The 26,772-nt window shown below is 36.3% G+C and overlaps 1 protein-coding gene across 1 annotated transcript in view; it reads left to right on the forward strand.

The window, feature by feature from the left end:
* Nucleotides 1-18,932, forward strand: part of NETO1 (neuropilin and tolloid like 1) — a 46,910-nt gene extending 27,978 nt beyond the window's left edge. The window contains 5 exon segments of the mRNA XM_053467341.1: nt 1,478-1,706; nt 12,009-12,122; nt 14,611-15,169; nt 15,990-16,064; nt 17,898-18,932. Coding sequence (XP_053323316.1) covers nt 1,478-1,706; nt 12,009-12,122; nt 14,611-15,169; nt 15,990-16,050 — 963 coding nt within the window. The 3' untranslated portion in view covers nt 16,051-16,064; nt 17,898-18,932.
* Nucleotides 18,933-26,772: the final 7,840 nt, after the last annotated feature.

Below are 26,772 nucleotides of genomic sequence, written 5' to 3' on the forward strand. Positions count from 1 at the left end.
ATAAGTTTTAATTTGTTTAATTTGTGGTCCCTCTTCATTCTTAGAGAGTCATTTTTCAGTTTTGAGTCAATGGGTGCTTATTAGTGTTTTTTGGATGCGTACATGTATATAGTGTTGTGTTCTCTTGTGTGCGAATGGTGTTGTGGGTGCTACTGTATGTTGTTTGTATGAGTATGTATATCCACATGTTATGGGTGGAGCAGTGGGATGAACATAGGTGGGCTGATGGGTACCCAGGCATTAAGCATGTATTGGGCCCCAAGATTTATGATGGCTGTCCTAGTTGTGGTAAGGATTTTCTTTTGGGGCCTCATGGTTATCTGATTTGTGATATTAGTTAAGACAGCTATTTATGGCCAGATCAGATCTTTAGTGTAGCTGATTGCCTGCAAAATTGTCTTGTAACAATTGCCATAGGTTACTATAGCAACAGTCAGTTCAGCCATGCTTCATATATGGATTAATAGTTTGAGAGACTTCAACCAACCAAGCCAGCCATTGCAACCACAAAGCACCATGTATCTGTTAATGTTAATAATTTGGCTTCAACACTAGTCTAGAGTACGAAGTAAACCAAAGAATTCGCAATGTACAGTATATATAAGTATTTGCTAGGCATGTGCACGGACAGCAAAATTGCTTCGGATATTTTCAATAATAGATGATATGATTGAACGATATTAAAAAATTGACTTGCCCACAAATTACAGGGTTGGCTAGTAGCATAAATGGGCAACTGTGTTAATCAACTAAACTCTTAGGAACAGGGAAAAAATGTCTGCTGCATTCCCTGTAATACACTACAGTAGTCACTATAGCTTCTCGAATCCACCCTACATTTTCTGCACTAAAATAACCTATTAATTAACTCTTATATATCTAATGCTTGTCCCCTCCCCTTGTGTTGATTGTCAAGAGTGAAAGAAGTAAGTCCCACAGGTTGTTGGACCCATCAATCACAGTCATAACAACCAATGATTATATATATATATATATATATATATATATATACACATACATATACACACATAAAAATGGTTTCTAATTTTGTCTGCAGAAATATATACATTTTTTAAATGTTTTTAATTAATTTTTAATAAAAAAAATCTATTATTGAGTTAAATGTTAGTTTTAGATACCCTTTGTTTGGCATTTTTTGGTTAAAACCTCTATAGCCCTCAAAATATGCATTCCCTTGTGCAAACTTAAAGGAAGCTAAAACATTTTACTAATCATTTAACTTTTCATTTCTTTGCATAAATGCTGTTCCATTATGGTTGGATGTATTGCGAGACATTCTGGATGCCTTTGGCAAATAAACACCCTCTATTCATCAAGGATGGAGGCAATGTGCGGTTTAATAAATGGTTTGCGTTGAATAGCAGATAATTGAAGTACTTACTGATTGAGCAGTGAATGTTCAATCAATGTGTAATAGCCAAAACGTGATCACAAACTGTACTTTCTTTATTTTCAGATATACTTACGCTTTTTGGACTATGAAATGCAAAATTCAAATGAGTGTAAACGAAATTTTGTGGCTGTGTACGATGGAAGCAGTTCAGTGGAAGATTTGAAAGCTAAATTTTGCAGCACTGTGGCTAATGATGTTATGCTGCGCACAGGGCTTGGCGTAATACGAATGTGGGCAGATGAAGGCAGCCGGACAAGTCGCTTTCAGATGCTCTTCACATCTTTCCAAGAACGTAAGTTAACAAAAATTATGTTTAATTACATTATGTACCAGCTCTAATAGTGGCTTAATTAATCATGCTGCTTATATTATAATAACTAATAACTGCAATTATTAGTGTTTTTTTGTACTCTCATACATAAAATATTGTTAAGAATCGCAAGAAGATAGTTGTGTGTGTAGTGTTCTAATTGTGTAGAAAATAATTTAAACCAGTAGTTGTTTCTTAAGGCAATCTTTTCAATAAAAATCCAACTCTTATGAACTGTGGTAGCCACGTAGATTAAGTTAGCTGCTATCTCTTGAACATGGCAGCGGAAGCCAACATTAACCTATGCAGTATGAGCCATCATTTGATCCTGAATGGTAGGGAGAGATAGTAATTAAATGTGCAGTTATATTCATCCTGTACATTCTCTACTTGACAATCAGAATTCACACCGAAGGCCAGGGGGTTGCCTTAAGAATTCTTACACCCTTGGAAAACTGCATGTCTGGTGCCTCTCCCATATGATTTTGATCCACTAGGGGGCGCTTGTGTTTTGGTCGCTTTTTCAATTTGAAACATAAACAAAAATATAGCTTATGATAGTGTAGTATGTCAAGATGACTCTTTGTATAGAAAATGGTGTGTATGCACTCACACTTTAAATTAGATGATCAGGCCTTGTATATAAACCCACCGCGGTCCGTGGTGTATATATAGAGAAAAAACAAAAATATAAAGGACACAATGGTGTGGTATTTTCAACAGGCTTCTGGCACGCCAGAACAGATTTACACTTACAGTTAACCACTGATGTGTCAGGCACATAGGAGTTTGATGTCCTCAATCCTTCCTGGTCACGTGCTTGTCTGTGCAGGTAGTATATAAATGGATCCACCACGAAGAAATATATATGTATAAAATCTGAATTTATTCTGGGCATATGCCCTATACGGTAAAATACACTATGTGCAAAGGCTATGCCAATACCGTTTTTAAAATAATAATGTTTAAAATAAAAAACAAATCAAGTAAAGTAACAAAGTCCAAGGTATGGGGACGGGAGCTCTATCCGTCCTTCTCTCTACGCGTTTCGCCTAGAATGTGGCTTCCTCAGGAGTCCTGAGGCCTCTCCCATATGTCCAGCACCACTGAATCGTTTATAGCTAGTCATTGTCAAGTCAAGTAAATACATATTGACAGTTGTGTGTATACCTGGAAACGCGCCAAATTTCTCCAGACCTCCAGAAATCACAGTTGAATATCAGATCTCCAGGCAGCAACTTATTCGTGCCTAGGCCATCCATGCTTAGGGAGCAACCATCCAGGCTTAGGGAGGCAATTCTCAGAGGTCAGGTCTGTTGCAAATCCAAGGGCAGATCACCCTTTTGAGTAATCAGGCTCCCCAATGCGACACTGCCCAATGGTCTGGTTACAAAAAACAGAACTTTCCTTTAAGAATGTGTTGACATTTTTGTCCATCTAAATAAATTCCTTGTACAAGCTCCTTGCTTTTTTGTTGTGCACTGTGAGAGCTATTTATCCCATTGTAAATCTTTTGTTTTCCTTTTAAGCATTTATTAGATTTCCTTTTGATTTATTTTGTGCTTGTTTGCTAAAAGAAGGTTTCACAATCCCTGTATTGACATTTAGTTTAATTTAATTGTTTTGTCCCTGTTTCAATCGCTAACAGAGGAAGAACTTTGCAAATGAATCATACATTTTTTTTATTGATTGGTGCTTACTTTTTGTAACAAAAGGTATTTTCACTTTTTGATACTGAATGATTTTAACTTTTCCCAAGTTACTAAATTTTATTTATATACACATATATATTTGTATATATGTGTATATATATTTAGGAACCTAGTTCTTATGACTTGAAAGCCTCTTGGAGATCAGAAGACAGCCCTGATTGCGTCACATTACTTGCATAAATGGCATCAGACATCCCTATGGAAACCATGTATTATCAAAAAAATGGTAAAATATATCTTCAGTTGTGCAAGACTTTGGCTTCACATTTGGCTTTGGTTCTAACATCAGCTCAGGTTAGCACCACCTGTACGTGTCCAAAGTCCAGCTAGGAAAGGTGACTCATAACTATAGTGGATGTGTGATTTACTATAAACCAATCAGAATAGGAAAACAGGAATTAAGGAATACTAATGCAAATATTATAGAATTCTTCCATGCTAGATACCCTACTGACAAAAAAACTACAGAACCCCCCCACCCCAGATTTTCTCTTTTAATAATGTCATAAAGTGTTTCTATGGCAAAATGGTCTGCACCATATATTCAGTGAGTAGATTGTATATGAATATTCACTAAAAGTTCTATTATCTATTATCTAATAATAAATGTTGGTTTTGTATATTAATAAGACCTATTCTAAGATGGAAGCACAGCTTTAAATCATAAAACATGGTCATACATTAACTGCCACAATATTTTATACAGGTTTGTGTTTTAAAGCAGTGGAATAGAAGGGCATTGATTTATTATATTCTTTGACACTATTTTCTTTTCCATTATTTTGGCAGGTAAATTTACTATTTTACTTAACAATGCATTATAAGGGGCCATCCCCTTACTGGCTGACTGTTTATCGAGTTGAAGGTTAACTGGCTGCATGCCCTCACATACTAACACTTGCAAATTGTATATATACTAAAATGTGCAAGTTAACTGCAGGGACGTGCACGTTTGTTAACCCCTTAATGACAAAACATGGTTTTCTGGACCCCTCTGTTAAACAAAGTGGGGGAATGATTGCCCTTTACTCCATGTACAGTGGACAAGGGTAATAACGTAGCCTTGGGGAGGTGGGTACAGGGCTCAACTATACCTGTCCCCATCTCTGTGGAATGTGGAGTAAAAATATCCTATCTATATCTAATAAAGCATTGAAAAAATTCCAGGTAGTGCACTTTTTCTTCTCTATGTAAAATTGTGGTGGGAGGCAGCACCCATGCTTTGAAAATTCTTGGAAGTTGTGTGCACACGTGATGTAAAAGAAAATGTGAATTGTCATACCATGCCACCTTATTCCATAGCTCTGTGGTCCTATACTGGTTGGTATATATATATATATATATATATATATATATATATATATATATATATATATATATATATATATATATAATATGTGTATTTTTCTATATCTAAATATTGTTCAGATAGCAGAATTATGGAATGTAATCCCTGTGTGCCTACCCTTAGATATGACCTACATGGGGTCTATGCATTCTCATGTACTGTATTTACTGTGTATATTACATTTACTAAGGAGGATTGGGGCCTTTGAGAAAATTGTTTAGTTGCTTTGACTATTTGGTTTGTCATATATAAGGAAATAGTATCATTGTCATGTGATCAGATGCCCATTTTTTAGGCATCAGCTTTCTAGAAAAAAATACATACAAATTGATAAAATATAAAGTAATATATTGTATAATACAATGTTTTATAAATAACATACATCCTAGGGTATATATGAATTAGAATGTTACACCACCATACATTAACATGATTTTAAAAATCCTTGATGTATCAAAGTGATTTTGCTTACTGTTACTTCTTCTGTGTCTGTACTTGTAAATGAATACTTCAAAGGAAATTATTTTGAGCACTGAAAAATGCTATTCGAGGTATATTTTCAACCTCTAATAGGAGTAGATGGCATATGTATTACTTAGACTCCCAATTTGTCATGCCTTAGAATTTTATGATGAGCAAGGTATAAAACCATACATGTAAGTATATTACAATACTAACACGAAATTGGCGATGTACAGAGTTGTTCCTTGCTAGTGTGGGTTGAATGATATGAGATCATTTGTTTTATGTCTGATACAAGAAACATATATTTGAGTCCTAGCTAAATTCTTTTCAAGGGCATAAGCCATTTGAGTTTTTATTTTGAGACAGAGCTACATATATTCTGGTATAATAAAAATGCACAGTAAATTATTGTGCTCACATTCTGTGCCAGGACGAGTTCTCTGCCCATGTACACGTTTTGTCCCTTAGGTCTGGGGGGAAATGTTCAATGTGTACAATAAATGTGGAGCATCAATGTCTTCATTAAGGTAAACCGTAAATTGTCAAGGTAAATAATAAATGTTTATCTATAGATGCATTATACAGTATGCTAAGACACGTTGATGAATGAAACACTGTGCTAATGAGATAACATATCTGTTTAATAGACTTGTGCAAATGGACCAAAATTTTTGTCCGCTCCGCTTCTTGTCTTGCCTCGTCTTTTAGTTACACAAAAGTAAAAACTAAAAGTAAATGCACATAAAACAATACCAGCTGCTCTGTGAACCTTTGTGTCTTATAACCAAAAATATATACAAATAATCACTAATTAACAGTGGTTTGTGCACTCAGTATTCCCCAAGAATAAGAAAAAATATATTAACCTTAGAAGTATATACACACCAGAATTCCATTATATAACAAGGCACCCATTTCTGATACAACTGTACATTTTTACACTGTGTTTATTTTTATGTTATCCTAATTATTGGAGTCTGATCATTACACCTGCGTATACATATAAGGTTAATATAATTTTTCTTATGTTTTGGGAATACTCACTGTTTGTGATGAATTGTACAATGCTGTGTTACATTTTCTATACGTTTCATGTTAGAGGAAACTACCTTTTAATGGAATTAAAATCTCAAAATTGGCAAATACATTTTTAGTATAACTGAGTTGTGCTGTCTGTGTCCAGGACAATTCCATCCTATTGTATTAAAGCCATGTTCTCGTATTTATATATTAAAATTATACTTTGTAACTTGTGGTTATAAAGACAGGGAGTGGGTGTGAAATTTAACAAAACTGGGATACAACATGCAATTTATGTTGAAATAACAATTAGTGACTACTGTCTGGCTTATATTGAAGGAGATGGTGCCTGATGGGCAGAATAACTACACGTGGGTACATATGACTCACCCTCGTAATTTAGTGTTTCTTTTTATTTAATCAGCCAGTAAAAAGAACAAGGACATTGTGAAAATTTTCTCAAGTCTTGGACCATGGTATAATGCACCGTCAATAATACTAGAGAAAACAAGATTAATTAATTATATATATATATATATATATATATATATATCCATCTCTCTCTCTCTTCGTACAAAGGCAGACCCCCCATTCTAGTTCAATCTTTGAATGTTTCCCTACCTTCTCTGCTGACCACTTCTGCTTCAGCATTTTCTTCTGCATCTTTATTTTCTTTCTTCTATCTTCTCCCGTCTCTTCTCCATTCTATCTGGTATCTTCTTTCTTCGTCCGCAGACCGAAACTTCCACCAAAATGGAAGAGGACGTCACTGAAAGCACCAAGTGAGGGGAATATGGTGGTGCTTGCGGTGACGTCCTCTATTGGTCTCCCAATTGTGTGCGGTGACATCATGTCCCTAATCCTCGACGTAACTGCAGCCCCGCCATTTTGGAAATTGAGAAAGAATGGAGAAGAGAGAAGGTAAGGGAGAAGATATAACAAAGAGGATAAACAAGAAGATGCTGAAGTAGTTGACATAGAAGGAATAGAAACAGAGAGAGAGGGTGGACGAGAATGAGTGTGAGAGAGTGAGTGACAGTGTGAGTAAAAATCCCCCCCCCCGTATTTTAGGCCAAACAAAATGGGCAGAAAACAAATGGGCCAAAAACAAACAGAAACATTTGTTCAAATCGCTTTGTCACGTGTCTATTATATACGAGTTGTGTGTCGTCGTATTATATGCACGTCTATTATATACAGTTGTGAAAAACTACACCCTCTTTGAATTCTATGGTTTGACATATAAGGGAATAATAACAAGCACATGTTCCTTATCAGGTCTAAAAATGTGGTAAATACAAAAGCAGATGAACAACAACTCATGACATATTACACCATTTCATGATTTATTTAACAAAAATAAAGGCAAAATTGACAAGCCATGTGTGAAAAGTAACCCTCAACTGCTTCCAAAGGAATGCTAAGTAGCAGACAGGTGCTGCTAATTAAATACTCTTGATTAATTGATTATCAGCAAGTGTGGCCACCTCTATAAAAGCCAAAGTTTTAGCAGTTTGCTGGTCTGGAGCATTCAAGTGTGTATTAACACAACGTCAAGGAGGAAAGACATCAACAATGATCTTAGAGAAGCAGTTGAATTCAAAGAGGCTGTAATATATATATTAGTTCATAAGTTGTGCACATACTGTAATTTCTGTAGTAATCTGTAGGTGCCTGTGTGTTGTTAAAAGGCCAAATATATATATATATATATATATATATATCCACCAAAGATAAACACACAGGCTTTATGATAAAAAAAGTTGATTTATTTATTGCAGACAGATCCAATCAGTTGGCCTAAAAATGATCCTTGTTTTTCCCACCAGGTGGTGTAATACATGACTAATACACCTACTCATGTATGTATGTAACTTGCCAGACACATACTGACTCAAATATAATTGTTGATAAATCACTAGTATCTCGAATCAGTACAGAAATCCATACCAGCTGTACTTGTGCATTACAACCCATGCTCAGACTTGAAAGAGCTGTGTCACCATTTTTATTAAGAAAAGGCAGAATTATACTTCATTCACATAATATAACATTAATTTCAGTAGTTTGCTTTTGTATCTAACCTCTCTCACAGTATTGTTCCACAAAATATATTATGGAACTTATAATATAAAACCTGGGTTACACCTTTGCTAGACTTGTATACTTTAGAAGTAAAATAGTTCAGATAAATGAGAAATAAAATTCTATTATTATTTTTACTGAAGTTGTCTACCACTTCAATAAACCTCATGCTAATAGTATTAATGTATTGTGAAACCTGTTAGAAGAGATAAAAATGTTATGTACTATATAATTAACTTAATTATGCTCTAATTTGAAGAATAGCCTTATGTTATTTGATAGTATTAAATTATGTGTACCACAATACTGGTGTTTTCTGTTTTGCATGAACCCCAGTGCAGTTTGAAACATGCATTCTTTAGTTACTGGAACTAGAAATGAGACACCTGCTTTATTTAAGCCCTCCCCTGACTGCTTCTACAGTAACCAGGAGCACCTCCATTGAAGTAGAAGAAGCCACAGCCAAGCACAGCTAAGCTAACAAAACATCATTGCTCAGATAGCATACAGGTAAACGTTTACTGCTTCTCCTGTTGATCTCAATAGGAGTTCAGTTCACGTTAACTACAATCAGAGTTCTACTGGGCATGTGCAAAAAGCATACAGAGGTATGGTTCCTGCATTCAGTGGAGGCTTCTGGGGGAGGGCTTAAATGAAACAGAATACTAATTCTTCACTCCATCTATTTACATGCAGTAAAGCGTGCCACAATATTCATTTAACGATAAAATGGGCTGACATACTTATGTAAGTAAATGGTTGTGTTATTTTCATTTTATTTTGCTTACATTTTGTGACAGTTCTTGTTACTATCATTTTCCATATAAAACATTTTTTCTGTGATTCCTATTCCTGCATCATGAAGAGCTGGAGGTCTTATTATCCACGCAGGGCTAGGACAACCCTAACAGAAACTATGTTAAAGAGGCATCATAGTTATATAGTCTCTCTGTATGGTTTATTTTTTTCTCAGTGACAGCAATTGAATGAGGCTTTTCATTCAGCAAGTACAACCACCAAAAATAACCACACAGAAGGTGAGAGCGGGTGAATGCACATAAAATAGTACAACCACCAATTATTTCATTTAAGAATCGCTTCAGAGACAAGCACGCCAGTAGGGGGGCCAATTCATGGCGACGTTCAATCCTTTTTTCAACTAGTGGCTACTGAGTAGGTAAACTGAAAAAAAAAGCACATAACTTCACTGTTAAAGAGCAAAAAATATATTACTTCCTATATACTTGCAAATAGAAGACTCTGTACTATTATATAAACCAAACCTAATATTTGTGTGAATTGTCTAATTTAATTTTTCACAGTTGTTATGTTATTTTTAGGCACGTATGTGTTAATAGAATAGAAATGACTAATTAATTTGTATATTAATACACACAGAATAGTTAGTCATGTTGATTACACTAATATCCAAAGTCATTAGTCACATTAATTACATTTGGTTCTCTTCTTGGTGCTCTTCTTACCTCCTACGATGTGCCTAGCAGGCTGTATCAGTAGTTGTAATGCTTGCTGCATTCCACAAACCATTTTTCATAATGCTCTCAAATGAAAAAGGAACTGATAGCTGCGCAGATTTCATTAGCCTTTAAAGGGAAAATCTCATGGAGAAATCAATATTTTTCTTTACGCATTAAAGGGCATTGCAGAAAACTTCGGTTTATTTCACTTTTTCAAATAAACTTCCTTTGTCCGCAGAACTGTAGGCTATTATTATGGATGGTCACACAGCACACTGATAGCAATGCTTATGAAGGGCTGCTTAACTAATGGGTCATAGGGTCCCTATGGGTGGTTAAGACTGAGCAAGTCTATTGATTACCACATTACAGCATAATAAGGAGTCGGGATGCATCTAGTGGATTGGGCTGAGATAACAAAAACATAAATAATATGTTTAAAGGTATTATATTATGTCAAAAAAATTTAAAACAGAAAGCAACAAAAACTATTATGTGGAATGTAATAAAAGTTTATATCTAAGCATGTTTTACTTTGGGGACAAAACAATTCTACAAATTTTCCAGTGCATGTTAATGTGATGGAATGAGATATTTAAACAAAACTGTGATTGCTGTTCTTAAGGAGCTAAAAAAAGTGGTTACTTCTTTTTATTTATCAAACTGATGTATTTTTACCCGATAACCTCAGCAAGCATTTCTGGGATTGTATAAATATACTGTATAATTGAACAGTTGAAATTTAGGCTAAAAGGCAGCAATATATTTTTGCTCTGAGCACATTTTAAAATGCATTTGTAAAGTAGTACATTCGGGGGCTTGAAAATGTAGATATGAAATGGCGCTATAATAATCTTATATGAGAACAAACTCCTGCAGATGTTGTAATGAAAGAATAAATAAGTAACAAGCTGTCATTGGGTTTGACATTTAAAGTATTAAATAACAAAGAATTCAGAGAAGAATATGAAGCGAATGATTGTATTCTGCAGGGATAAGAAAGAGGTTTGATGATAGTAGAGGGAAAGAATGTATGAGAAGGCAAAAAAAATGAATGCGGAACAAATAAAAATAAGTCAAACAGCACCACCTACTGGAGAAACCTCATCATTTACTGACACATTGTAAGATTGCTCTTTAAAGTGACATATTTATCTTATATAGCATCAAACAAATAGGCTTGAAAAGTTACAGACCATGTTTTAAAACTTTACTTTGGGATCCTCACTGCAGATATACTTACTCTCCTGCTTTCGATTCAGGCGAATATTCGTGTACATTCTTCGTGTTTGGTTTTTTTTTTCTCGTTTTTTTGTAGAAGGGCTTAATACAGGTTTAATGCGGTACGCACTACGCAGCAGCTTTGGTGCAAGGATTTTAAAGGTCCATTTGAGCAACTCTATTGGTCGCCGGCAGGGGCCTCCTCTGCCATCAACCAATGAAGTGCACCTGCACAGACTGTACAGACTTTTAAAATCCTGGTGCCACTGGTCTCCCCATTCCAGGTTAATTAAGTTAAAGGTCTGTACGAGCAAGGCCTCTGCAGGCGACCAATAGTCGCTCACACTGGTCTCCCCGCTCCAAGAGTTCAAGGTCCGTACAACGACCAATGTTAGATGTTAAAGGTCCTTAACCCCTGACGGTGAACGGATGGATTTTCACTTCCGTTATCTATGCAGCATCACAGGGGTTAACAGGATCAGAAAGATTCCCTTTCACCATGGTTGACAGCTTATAATATGATTAAAACATATAATTAATTAGGAGCTTTGAAACGGAAGCTTATTTCCACACAAACACTGGGATAGCACAGTGAGCATACGCTCTAATTATACTGTGTTTTTGAATGTGTTTTCTTATTAATCAATGTTTTTTTAAAAAAAAATAAAAAATTATGATCCTTATTTCTTGAAGGTAAATGATAAACAAGAGCATTCTACTGGGGCTTTTTGATGCTATCATCTCACACACACTCGTGATAGAGATCATATTTTGTTTGTTACAAAATAGTACCACCTTTCTGTTCTCTCTTTTTCCTGTGATTCAGGAAAATGAGCAAAAGTTCATTTTTTTATTCTAAAATTATTTGGGAATTGATTTGTTTTGTATTTGTTATATATATATATATATTTGTTTTTTTTATTGATGATATTGACATGTCTTTTTTTCATTATAGCTCCATGTGAAGCAAACTCCTTTTTTTGTCATAGTAATATGTGCATTAATAATACATTGGTCTGCAATGGAGTTCAGAATTGTGTGTATCCTTGGGATGAAAATCACTGCAAAGGTAAAATATGTTTTATAAACTGGGTACAGGTACCCATCTTTGAAGCAAAAGGTGTTTTTACTTGCTTTTGTTCTAATTTGAGCATAAAAGGTTGCTTTACGTTCATGTGAGGAGAGCAAATTCTCTGAAAAATACCCCTCGTCTTATAATCAGACCTCCTCTAGGTCTGACCATGAGACCAAGATCCAGATCCCCCGCAGCGATGCAGGGAACCTGGATCCTACTGCCCCCCGCCCAACTTACCAGTACTTCTGAGTCCCCGGTGCTTAGTCCGGGCAGCGTGTAGAGCTTGACGCGATTCTTGTACACAACTTCCGCTGCAGCCGGGAGGAGCCGCGGTTAGCAGCGGGGGTTGTCTGCGTCCATTGCGCAGACCTTCCCCGGCTGTCAGAGATCAGAGTTCCGCCTGATCTCTGACAGCCGTGGAAGGTCTGCGTGATGGATGTAGACAACCCCCGCTGCTAACCGAACCTTCTCCCGGCTGCAGCGGAAGTTGTCTACGCGAATCGCGTCGAGCTCTACACGCTGCCCGGACTACGCACCGGGGAGAAGCTCCGGTAAGTTTGGAGGAGGGAGGGGGAGGGAGTGTTAAATGGGGGGCATAAGGCATTTCTGGAGGCAGAGTGCTCTGTGAAATGCCTATTAACCCTCTAAATGCCACTGTGCCCCATGATATGCCTTTTGACCCCCTATGTGCCTCCTGAAATGCCTTATACCTCCCTATATGCCACTCTGCCCCATAATATTCCTTTTAACCCCCTAAATGCCAGAGTGGTATAAGAGTATAAGGCAATTCTGGAGGCAGAGTGGCACATAGGGGGTCAAAAGGCATATCATGGGGCACAGTGGCATTTAGAGGGTTAAAAGGCATATCATGGGGGACAGTGGCATATAGGGGGTATAAGGCATTTCTGGGGCAGAGTGGCAAGCCAGGGGGCAGATGTGCATAACTGGGGGGGCAGGTTAAAAAAAAGGAAATAAAAACAAAATATTTTTCTCAATCATAGCTTTTATTTAAAAAAAAATGTTCACATAGTTTAGATGAATTAACATTTACTGGTAAAACTTTTTTCCTATAGGGTTGTCTTATATTCAGGCTTTTTCTTTTTTTCATAAATTAATATTCAGATTTTGGGGGGGTCGTCTTATAATCGAGCAAATACGGTACTTTTGATGAGAAAAGCATACCATCAAATGTTGTCTACCAATTGTCTTGCTTATTTTACTTAGCGGAATACCACTAACCACTAGACTTGTGCATTAGTATTCGGGCGAATATGAAAACGAATACGAAGGGTGCGTTTTCGTTGTTCAGCCCGAATACTGAACATACGAACATGGCGGCGGCAAAACGTAGACGAAGACGAAGACGCACAACACGAAGAATCTTCGTGTTCGTCTTCGTCTACTAATCTCCCTGGTCTCTTCCCCATCTAGCCTACCTTATCTACGGCAGCAGAAATCCGTAGGTTCTCCATCAGGGGTTAACTTGGTGCAACTTGTCCGGCAGAGACCACCGGTCTCCCTGCTGCAACAGTCCACACGAACGACCAATAAAGTCACTTGTTTAACTGTTGGGGCAGGGAGACCAGTGGTCTCAGCCGGCCACGTAGCAGCACCAGGATTTTAAAAGTCTGTACGAGCAACTCTATTGGTCTCAGCAGGGGGCTCGTCTGCCATCAACCAATGAAGTACAGGTGTTCTTCACTGGTTGATGGCAGAGGAGGCCCCTGCAGGCGACAAATAGAGTTACTTGTATGGACATTTAAAATCCTGGCGCCAAAGCTGCTGCGTAGTCCGTACCGAGTTAACCCCATATTAACCCCTTCTACAAAAAAACAAAGAAAAAAACGAACACGAAGAATGTACACAAATATTTGCCCGAACTGAACACAGGAACTGGTGAATATTCGCAGAATGCGAAGATTTTTTCCCCCCACAAAGACGAACACGAAGAGTTGGCCGGCGCCCAGGTCTGCTAACCTCCCTTACATCCCCATTGAAGCTATATAATTATAGTTGCAACCACCTTGGCTATCTGCTAAAGAGGAAGATGAATGTTACTGTATGCTATAAAGTAAAACTTTGCTAATATATCATATTTGCCAACGTTTTTTCCAGGGACAGGACTTAAAGTAGGCAGAGTAATACAGTGCTGTGTGATTCCACCTACTTTAGGTTCCATCCCCTTCTGTGCCTGAGTGTCCGGAGCTCATTTGGCACCATTTAGGCTGTTTAGGACGCAATACTGTCTGTGCACAGTGTAATGCATACAGTATACAGCAGTATGTTTATGCCAGGACAGACCCGAATTTGACGGGACAGGACCCCTAAGAAACAGGAATGTCCCTACAAATTTAGTTCTTTTTAGATTTTTCGTGTCTCTATTAAATATTTTTAGTACAATCATAAATAAAATGTATATTCTATATGTATTATATTGAATTGTGTATAATAAAGTTAATTTTTATTTCATTTTATCATACAGAAAAAAGAAAATCAAACCTTTTGGACCAGCTTACCAATACTAGTGGGACAGTGATTGGGGTATCTACGTGCATTGTTATTATCCTAATTATCATATCTGTAATCGTACAGATCAAGCAACCTCGTAAAAAATTCATCCAAAGGAAAACAGACTTTGACCAAACAGTATTCCAGGAGGTATTTGAGCCTCCTCATTATGAATTATGCACTCTTAGAGGTACAGGTGGTACAGCTGATATGGCCGATGTTGCAGATGATTTTGAGAATTACCATAAACTAAGGAGATCATCTTCAAAATGCATTCATGACCATCACTGTGGATCACAAATGTCTAGCACTAAGGGCAGCCGTAGTAACCTCAGTACTAGGGAAACTACTATAGTAACAGACACGCAAAACCAGCCAGTTAATCCCACTTTACAACATCCAAACAGAAGAAACATCCTTGTAATGAAGCATAGCTACTCACAAGATGCTGCAGATGCATGTGACATAGATGAAATCGAAGAAGTCCCCACTACAAGTCACAGGCTGTCTAGTCATGAAAAGGCGGTCCAGCGGTCAGTATCTATAATTTTTTGATGAAGATTTTTTCCTATGGACTTTCCTTTCAACTCTCTTTTCTTTTCATACAATTTTTATTTTCATTATAATTTTTGCCCATCACCATAATAATGTCTTTTTTTTTAATTATTTTTCCCCGTAATGCACACATTCATTTTGCACTAAAAAAGAAAGTGCTACTTTCTTTTTTAAAACTTTAGAAATAAATATGAGATACTTCCAAAAGACTTGCAACCTCTTTTAATCAAAATTGGCAATAAAAATATTTTTAAGAGGCATGTATCAAATATTGCATTTTATTTGATTTTGTGTTTGATGAAGCTATTTTGTCCTTTTGATATACCATAGTCTTTTATATGCCTGAAAGGACACAGCCAGATATTTCAGACACCACAGATTTCTATAAAGAACATTTATTAAAAATATTAAATATGAAAATGTGGTTCTGTTTTATGAATCAAGAAAAACACACATGCACTATAATTAAAGTAAATATTTTTACTTTTTAATAGACACTTAATGGCTGTATTAAAAAAAATAAAAAAACTAATAGCACAAGCTCATTTCTTGAATGTGGTGGCATTTAATATATGTATTTGTGTTTGTATTGCATGCAGATTATGTGTGCTTATTTGTTTGTTTACATGCGCTACATACTTTCTTTGCACATTAAAATCACTTAAAAATGCTCTTCTTTCTAGTGTTTTGCATGCCAGTGTGTCTTCTTTGTTAGATAGATATACGTTGTATAAAGACCATAGCTGAATGTATTACTATTATGCAAACATACTGAATGAAATAGCCATAACATTCCAGGTTCTGCCTCATTGGGTCCCTAAGCAAACATGAAACTGAATACAACACAACTAGGGTATGAAAAGCTATCTCAAGGTAAGAAAATATATTTACCAATGTTTTACAGATTTTGTGTAGTAAAGTGCATTTTTTCTAATCATATCAAATGAATGGGGTAAAATAACAAAGGTCACTAACATTATTCATTGTATTGTCATCATCAACATACCGTATTTTCCGGCGTGTAAGACGACTTTTTAACCCGTGAAAATCTTCTCAAAAGTCGGGGGTCGTCTTATACGCCGGGTACTGAAATTTACCAAGCCAGACTGGAGAATCACGATTCCCCACGAAGCCCCTATCTCTAAGGGAGGGGCGAGTGGAGAAGCCACCTCCCCTGGGCCGGTCTTCAGGGCCGTGCCGAGGTAGGTGCAAGATCGTGATCTCCCCAACTAGCCCTGATCAGCGGGTGCCCGATGAGCGGGGATGGTTGGGGAGATCACGACCTCCCTCTAACTAGCCCAACTAGCCCGCGCTCCCTAATCACTACGCGCCGGCTATTGATGCAGAGCGTGGGGATGACGTCAAAGGCAGGGGTGTGTGGTGAGGGCAGTGTATAAATGTGTATGTATGGACAGGCGTATGTGAGTATGTGTAGATATATATATATATGTGTGTGTGTGTTTGTAAGGGCAGTGTATGTATGTATATGTCTGTGTATGGGCAGTGTATGTGTATGGACAGGTGTGTGTAAGGGCAGTGTATGTGTATATGTGTGTTTGTAAGCTGGTGTGTACGTGTATATGTGTGTAAAGGAAGGGGTGTGTGAGGGCAGTGTATGTCTACACATGTGTGTGTGGACAGGCATATGTTAGGGAGAGCTGACCCACCCAATCCAAGCAGGCTTTGTATACAACAACCAGCCAATCACCGGTAAGGTACATCGCTTGCCGTGATTGGTTGTTGTATACTGGGTAGAGGGGTAGTCTTATACGGCGAGTATAGCCCAAACTCTATATTTTAACGGGAAATGTTGGGGGTCGTCTTATACGCCCAGTTGTCTTATACCCCGGAAAATACAGTATGTTTTTTGTTAACAGAAACCATGTTGCATATGCCAACCAAACCACAACCAAAAATGATTTGCCGCTTCCTTTATTCTGATTCCCCCCCTTTGCTAGCTGACCATGAAAATATAAAACCATTTATAATATGTATATATAAATATATAATTATATTTAAGGGAAGTTCTTGCTAGTTACAATCCATATGTTACTTATTAATCTGGTATGCTTTTACAATAATTGGGAAAAGAATGATTATTGTACCTACTAGTGAAAATTGGTGTAGTAATTGAAGGCCAGGCTAACTTGTTGAACGCTGGCGGATTTCAAGTGCACCAGGGTAATCATGACCGCATTTTAAGTTCTCGATAAATTCCTAATTTACCAAGCACTTCAGAAGTTTTATCCAACTGGGTATTGGGTAGCATCTCAAACCATGCATTTTGCATTGACTAAAACAGACTCCAATGTGACAAGGCTCCTCATAGAGCTCAGCCCTTTAAGTTATAATTTCTATAAAGACGATGATTATTATTATTATTATTATTATTATGAAGATTATTTGTGTCTTGTATTTTGGTCCATTCTGATATACTTTTCTAATACAGTAAAGGCCAGTTTTATTGTATTGTTAAGATTCTCTTTATAAGGTGATCAGTCCTTGAACCCCCCCACCCAACATGTTGATAAAAGCTTGGAGAGGGAGATCAAAAATCAAAGGTGACCCATATGTAAAGAAAGTTAACTTGAATTGCTTGATTTCTTATTTGTTCTATAGTCTTAGTTTGCACCTAAATTGTTTGTGCTATTTGTTTTATTGCAAATGATTTTATTAACGCTAATATTTTTGTTTCTCACTTTTTAGGATGAACTGTTCTTAACTATTTATTTTAATTTCAGAGAAGAATTCTTTTTACACGTCTATGAAAAATGAGTATGTTCTTTAGAGAATTGTTACACCCATCTTCAGAAAAGTGGACTCTATAATAAACTCATTCCACTGCCTTGTTGCAAATGTAGGACTTGCAAACATTTTTACCCTCAACATGATGTTCCTGCTCAATGACATTTGTTTGTAATTTGGTTGCTGGCCACCAAGTGCTCCTTAGTTTTTAAATACACTTTGAAATTTACTGGATACTTGAAGAAGAATCTAGTTACTGATTGCAAATACCCCGGCATTGTAAGGCTTTTTTTTATTTTGATAAGCTAACATGTTTTATGTTTTAAATGGATATTTTGTGGAATACAATTGGAACTCTTCCTTCACTCGGTTTTCTTTCTCAGTGTGTATTTGTACTTTATTTTTACCTTGCTGATTACTTGAAATTAATGTTCTTGGCTTTTCAGTTTAGTAATAAATTGAATAAAAAATGATGCTATTAGGCAGAAAATATTCTTTTAACAAAATGAAAAACATTTCAGTGACATTACTAAATGGCAATAAGTATTTGTTTCTTTTTTTTGCTCTGTCTTGATTTTTTTTTTATTTTCTTTTTAATATTGCTAATGCTTTATAATATTTCTGGCATTGCCATTAAATTTTATGGGGATAAACAAAATATATGGGAAACAATTATCAACCTAGTAGAAGAACATTCAGAAAGGAGAAACATTTTGTTACCAAGCTGTAAAAAGCATGCATAATTTAATTTCATTGATGTTTTGAACCCTTCTGCATTCTAGCTTGCATATTGTACTTTTTGATATATTTGTCCATACACAAATGTATAGCATTTCCTAGGTTATGAATTGGTATGCTCATTTGTTAAATTATAAAGCTTTTGGGCTTAATTCAATCAGTCATCTAAACACTTGCACGCTGAATTAATACTTGGCAGTAGGCAATTCTTCTGCCCAAAATCCAAAAAATGATAACAACTGCTAAGCAGAAAATAAATGATTTGTGGATACATCTCATCATTACAGCACAGCGTCCTATGATTTCATATCTAAACCAACATATATCCAATAAGATTATATAACTCAAATGACACCAATTTATTTTCTAATTAAAAGTTCAGTTATGTTGAGAGATCCTTGATGGTTCAGTCTTGTTACAACAAAAATCTGTTGAGATCCTTGTAAATTTAAAGTCTCATTTTGTAAAGCAGTAATTCTGATAAAAAAAAAATATATAAATTAAAATATACTTATACTGAATGGTGGGGTTTATATATTTCTGGTGTACTGTGATGACATTTTTATTAATTGTTAACTATATTACAGCACTGAAAGGTTAAATCTGAAAACATATTCTTGTATGTGACATTTGTGTTGTCCTTTAATTAGGTTATTTAAACGTTTCTGGGCTTTCTACCATAATGGTGTCAGTTCTCGATTGAAGAGACTCTACAGTGCCACATGCCGCCCCACAAATGAAGAATGTATTTATATGCATTTGTATTCCATTCATTTAACATGTAGAAATAAAAATCCCTTAAGAAGAAACTGCAGCTGCAGAACTGCAGCATACCACCATATCCATGGTCCAACTTCAGGCAACCAGTCACTGGCAAGAAAGTGTTCATTTTGAAATCAATTGGAACATTTTGTGAATATGCATTTGGTTCTCATTACACCCCCGTAACTATTGTACAAGTGAGAAGCTGGCTGGCAGCGAGTATATCAAATCTGCAGAATGGCAAGCTGGAAATATATTTGGACAAAGACGTCTCCTTAAAGCTTAAGAGCTAGGAGCAAGAAAGTAGGCAAATGTACAGAAAGGGATTCTGCTGAATCTCTTTTTAAATGTAATTTAAAGGGTTTTCTTTACTGTAATATGCATTAACATAAACCTTATTCAGCTGAAGTGTTTGCTCCAAATGTAATATTTTTACATGAAAGTCTTGGCCAATGACGAATTGCTTTTCAGGAAGCCCAGAAATGTTTTCTAGTCGACCACACCAAGGGACACACTTGAAGTCTTTGACCAGTAATCCTTTCAGTGCTAGTATATACATAATTAATTTAATATGATATTAAAAGGGTTACATTGTCCAAGTTATCATGTCTTTAAACCTTTCATCACATGTTATGTATATTTTTTTTAAATGATTTAGACACGTCTAGATATTTCTAGACGTTTTTATTTTCTTTCTAGAATGCACGTGTCTCTATTTTAGACACACAAATCTGTGCACCCCATTTAATTGCTTAGTATCTTGGTCTTTATTACTATAAACTTCTTTTTTTTTAAATCTGTGATAGCACAGAATCAACAACCACTATTTAAGGTATAGGAGTTGAATCACAACCCATACAATTTCCACCACTATTAATATCAATTACGCTTTAGACGGCTCATTGAATCAAGACCTTTCAGCCTGAGAACCGACAAACCAAACAAAGAAAAACGTCTTTTAGAGCAACTTCAAGTGAGTTTCTTTATTTACATACAGTAATTTAATACTGCTGTTATATAGACCAGGCCTGAAATATATGTATGTATTCCATGCTAAAACTCTTTGTTAAGTGATGGAGACTGTAAGCATATTTTTCAAAAGAAATGAATAACTCACACTGGATTTGTGTTAAGAAACTGAATGAAGTTCTAAAATAAACTTGTTTATATATGTTATTTTTCTAAATAAACTAATTACAAGAATGGTATATTGTATCCTATAATACATGTTAATCTGCTGTTTAAAAAAGAATGACACTTTTTGGCAAAATGAGACGTAACATCTATAAGAATCCATCATTCAAGATCTGTGCACACAAACAGCTAGTGGGCCTGCACCAAACAGCGAGGGGGCCTGCACCAAACAGCTAGTGGGCCTGCACCAAACAGCTAGTGGGCCTGCACCATACATCGTTGCAGTTGAATGCAGCTGGGCTGTTGATGCTGAATTACACCTGTAAGTAGCTTGTGTTAAACGAGATTGGTGGTAGGTTAGTGTGTTTGGTGTGAAGAGAGAAAATGTAATATATACAAATCTATTACAAGCAGATCTTAGTGTTTGTTTAGTGGGGTGATTTGCTGCTAGTGGGTTGAGCATTGTTAATGTACTGGATCTGAAGTATGCATAACATTATTCATATCTTTAATATCATCTTCTAGAAGAGCTGAAGCATAAGAAAATGGTGATGTCAAATTTTCTTCACCTGGTATAAAATAATGTGGGTAAAACTGTCAATTTTGCATTAAGATATTTTTATTAATATAACTAATTAATATAATAATTAAGTGAATTATAAATAGTATAATGCCTGGGTGCAGTATTTCTTCAGCACCCCCCAACCCCATAACTAATATGCACACATATTAACATGTAAACTCGCTCTAACACCCAATCACTTACACATACATGCCTATAAACACATACATTCTAACACCATATGCTGATATGGTAACGCTATAAAGTAACTTACACATGCTTACACCACATTCTTATACACATCCAAGAACATGCACTTACACACACACGCTGACTCTTAACATTATATTCAGTACCGTGCTAACATTTTAGGCAGATGCAACAAAATACTATAAAGTAAGAATGCTTTCTAAGATAGAAATGTTTCATAAAATGCTAAATGAGTGAACAGAAGCAAAATCTAAATCAATATTTGGTGTGACTACCCTTTTGCCTTAAAAAAACAGCATCACTTCTAGTCAGGGATTTGTAGGCATTTAATTAGGTGTATGATTAAACAATTAAACCAAAGATGTGCTAAGTGCTAAAAGACAGGACACAAGGTAGTTATACTGCATCAGCAAGGTCTCTCCCAGGCAGACATTTTAAGGCATTTTAAGCTCGTTTGAAGAAGCACAAAGAAATGGTCAATGTTGAGGACCGTAGATGGAGTGATTGGCCAAGGAAACTTAGTGCAGCAGATGAAAGACATATCATGATTACTTCCATACCTCCGATTTGGCCAAGCGGCTAAACTATTCATGAAAACACAGGAACTGGAGTGCAGAAAAATGGCAGCAGGTGATTTGGACTGATGAGTCAAAATTTGAAATACTTGGCTATAGCAGAAGGCCGTTTGCCGTTTGGTGGACTTATTTAACCAGTCACTATTGGCAGAAGTATATAGTATTTAGCCTAGAAAGGGGTATCCAACAAAACAAAAACAAAACATATACAAAGTGCAATATATCAAGTAAAAAATAAATGTCTAATACACTCACAAAATATTATGTAAAATGCAAACAAGCATGTAAAAGCAGTCAGATGTGCAAGTCAGATGTGCAACAGCTGTTTGAACTGATACTGTTTTGAAGGCACCAAATACTAATTTGATTTATATATATTTTTTTAAATTGTAAAAATTAAACTATTACATGTCTATTTTTGGAAGCATTCTTACTTTGTAGTATTTTTTAAGATCTGCATAAAACTTGCAAACTTGTAAATAAAAATGCACAGATTTCTGGAAATACAATGTTCCTGAGCCTTATTGCAATGTAAGACATGCTTTAGAGCCCTAAAAGTGATTTTATTGACCTTTGGCTTTTTGTCACAACAAACACAAACACTGACACTGTACATACAAACACACTAACACTTTTCATATTAGACTTGTGCACCTGGTACAAAACCATTTCGGACACATGTTTTGTTTCATTTTTTGGAAGAAATCCGGGGGGCTTTTTTAAATTTGGAGATGAACTCCGGAGATCATTATTTTTCTTTCTCTTATCTTTGCACCTCTTTAATATGAATTGGTGTTTTGGTTGAGCTCTTTAAAGAAATTATTAAAAGTGTAATTGTATAGTGATCTGGATTGTTAGTAAGCAGCATCTGTTAGAATGATTGGGGTCTGAATGCTTAACTCGTGTACCCACTTTGAACCTTAATCACATCTTCTAGGAATGCTGCCAAAAGGCCAATCATAGCTTGTTTACGCCTGTATGGCCCCAGATAAAGCAACATTTTGCAATTACTAGCAACAGTCCCAGAAAATGTCCCAAAAAAGAGAAACAGATAACTCATCTATAGTAGGCAATTCAACAAAAATGTGTCAGTTTTGCAATTAGTTTTTGTTAGTTTAGTCTGGGATTGCTCTAGTTTTCAGAGACGAAACAGTCAATTTTTGTTAAAAACAAGTTTGTACAAATCCAAATGCGCAAGTCTAATAATATACACTCACACTGACTCTAGCACTATACACACATTGACACAGACTACATATACAAACACAATGAATTTAACATTATACATACACACCTTGTCACCTAATCTTATGGAAAGATTACCCGCATAAATTATTATGGCTTTATTCATTCCTAATATACCAAATGTGTTTGTTGAACTACATGTGTCTGACAAGTTCCTTGTTTTGTCAAATTACTACTCAAACAAAATACTTATCTGTAAAAAATGAGACAGGACATATAGTGTTATCTTAATTGTTACTAATAAATAAACAGAATCACATCTATATATGTTAGAAAAATGGCATCTTAGAGGGGATAATATAACAATGTATATATATGTGCAGGGCCAATATAAATAGCTCTCCAGTGACCTGTTCATTACCAGAAATGTACAAGATCCAGAGGTCATCCTCTGAGATGGAAAGAGTAAAGATTTCATAGACAACAAAGAAAGGAATTTGTTACAGTAGAAGTAATGAAGGTATGGCATTCACTGCTTAAAAGAGGTGATGTTATCAAATACAGTGGATGCCTTCAAAAAGGTGATCTGGATATTTTTTTTTAGAAAAGCATATATGCAGGGCTATAAATGATAGAATATAAAATTTATATTCTAGAACTTCTTGATCCAAGGAGAAATTTGATTCAAGAAGAAATTTATTTTCTTCTTGGGTTTTAATTTGTACTCTTACGTCTCCCCTGTTGACAATTAAGCTGAAGGCGAAGCCCAATCAGTATCCGATGTCTGCCTATCGTAGCACCAGCCCTCCTAGCCTCAACTACATTACCGCAGGATCTCCTCCTTAAACAGCTACTTATGGATCTGGCGTATCACATCTCTCAGTCTGTGGTCACCTGGGGATCTGGGACATACGGCTCTATGCACTCTAACTCTGCTATGCTCAGAACTTGATCAAATGGTGTGCGCAGGATAGAGTACAGATCTTCAGGGCCATCAGACTCCGGTAGGTCCTAAGTGTCTCTGTATGTGCCCCAGGTCTCCAGATTAGAGTGGCGTCAATGAGGTGTAGGTCAGTAGGTGAGTACGAAGGCTCTGAATCACAGTGTAAGATTAAATAGGAGAGATCCTCGTTAGTTGTAAGTCTTTACAAATTTGGAGCATGGTGTCCGTGGGATGTTGATCACAGGGAGCTGGAGGAGCCTTCCTCATCGCTTTCCCTCAGTTTGCTGTATGGCCCTATCTTTCGATCATCAGTTTGCCATGGAGAGTCTGTTTTGTGTTCTGTGGTGTTTACTTTGGTTGAACATTTCAGCCAATTTCTGATTGTTTGTTAAAGCACAGCTTCACATGTCCATCTTGGCTTGCCACGCCCGACAATTTAGCTTTTTACTGAATTCTGTACATAATTGTTTTATGAAATCTAAATAAAAGTCAAAGAGAAAAATGGTGACATTTATTTCATTACACATATTACATTTAATGTATACGAGGTGCCTACATAAGTTATATGTGATGGATTTTTGTAAATGATAGAATACACTAAACTCCTGCAGTGGAACATAATAGTGAGCAAATATTTCAAAATTAAGATAATTATGAAAGTAATTAAATGTTATTTTTTTATACAAATAATTCTAGTATGTAACCTATATTGCCTAGGGCAGCAGGTCTGGGAGGCAGTAGCCCCTGTGGCACATTGCCCCTGTGGCAATTGGGCTACCAGTAGATGGTTTCTAAATCAGCTATTTAAAGAGTTTAGAGGTTTCCTTTGTAAGTGGCCCATTTAACTACAAAGGTCTATGTCTAGGTAGCATAGCCTCTGTAGTATCTCTTTCTCTTTGTATTCTTCTGAGACAGGGTGCTGGGATGTGACACCAGAGAATGCTCACCATGGATGATGTGGGCTGAAAGGAAAGACCCTACTTAAAGTAGGTGCTGAGGGTCCTGCAATGGTTCAGAGTTAGGACAGGGTCCCAAATGATGATACACTGTTGCAATGGATTGTAAGGCATCTAACACATGTAACTCCTATTAAGGGAAGTGAACATTTAATCGTGATTATTCTTAATGAGTTGTTAAACCAAATTTCCTTAATATTCATTTAAGTGATATTCAAAACAACTGAATTTGAATTTAAATTAATATATAGTATAATATAATATAATATCTGTATGTATATCATAATAAGGTTTAGCTTACGACTTTATTACAAATAAGGAGTTAATTAAATGTTTTGTATCCAAATACAAGACGAAGAAAGGGTCATCCTGTGAAACATGAAAAGTGTATTTTGAATCAAAATATTTTGATAACTTTTAACACACTATGTGAAATTGGAAAATATTTTGAATATACTTATTGTAAATGAAAATAGAAGTTTGTGTTATCCACGTAAGTAGTTCCCTCTTGTGGTGATTCACAGGTAAAGCAACAAGTAGTGTAAAGTATTCACTATGGCTAGTTAAGGGGAACCTCTGGCAAGTTTCTTCAGCAAGAAGGACCGTGTTGCATACACCCTGAGTGTCCCTCTTTCACAATATACAACCCCACTCGTCTTTCTTCCAGCCCTGCGATGAGCCTCTTTTATCGCAATTCAGAATGTATGGGGGTATACATGTGTCACACTCTTCTACAACACCTAACAACTTTCATATTCCTAATTTTACATACTGTTATATTTAAATATATTGGGTTTCAAGTAGAGAAATTATTTTTACTATATTAACTTGCATGCTCGTTCACTCTCTCTCACACTCTCTAAATGTTTCGCTAACTTCTCTGATGCCCACTTCTGCTTCCATATCTTATTCTGCATCTTCTTCTGTCTTTTTACTTCCCTTTCCTTCTCTCCTCTCCATTCTTCAATCTGCTATCATCTTTCTTCCTCTGCATCTTGGCGGCCATAACCCGGCTGGAACGTCCACCAAAATGGCGACACTTGTGGCTACATCCTCCCCAATCCTCCAATCAGGGAAGAGGACATCACGAAAAGTGCCAACTGATGGGACTATGGCGGCACTTGTGATAATGTCCTTTCCTGATCCGCCAATCAGGGGAGAGTACATCACTGCAAGAGCCACCATATTGCCCTCAGTTCATGTGAGTGCAAAATGACGGTGCTTGTGGTGACATCCTCTCCCTTGATTGATTTTTTAAGACTGTACCTGAAAGTACTCACACATTAGGGCTGTCGCATCTGGGATGAAAGAATAATTAGATCAGTGTTCCCTAAGTCAATGCTGGTGCTGACTGGTGGTAAGTATATTGCATGATAGGAGATGTGTTGGGCATCTCCTGCAGGGCATAAAAGCTGGGAAATAGAGAAACAGGCAAGGGGACACTTCAAATATTTAAAAAAATAACAAGTTACAATAGGCTATGTGTTAATGGTTTTCTAATGTACTACTTTGACATATGTTCTAATGATCCCAGCAATTCATTTGCAATGTTCATAACTGTTCACTGTCATATTTCATTTTCGCCACTGTTACCACTGCAAATAAACTTTTCTCACCATCAATGACTTCAATTGCAAAACCTGTCTATTGATTTGAGATACAACAAATACATCAAACTGACAAATCAATTGTCTAGTCCTCCCATGACTACCATTAAGATGGTTATAAATCTAGCTTTTAATAGAATAACAGCTACCTCTAGAAAAATAGA

The sequence above is a fragment of the Spea bombifrons genome, chromosome 5, assembly GCF_027358695.1.
Source record: "Spea bombifrons isolate aSpeBom1 chromosome 5, aSpeBom1.2.pri, whole genome shotgun sequence".
Lineage (NCBI taxonomy): Eukaryota > Metazoa > Chordata > Amphibia > Anura > Pelobatidae > Spea > Spea bombifrons.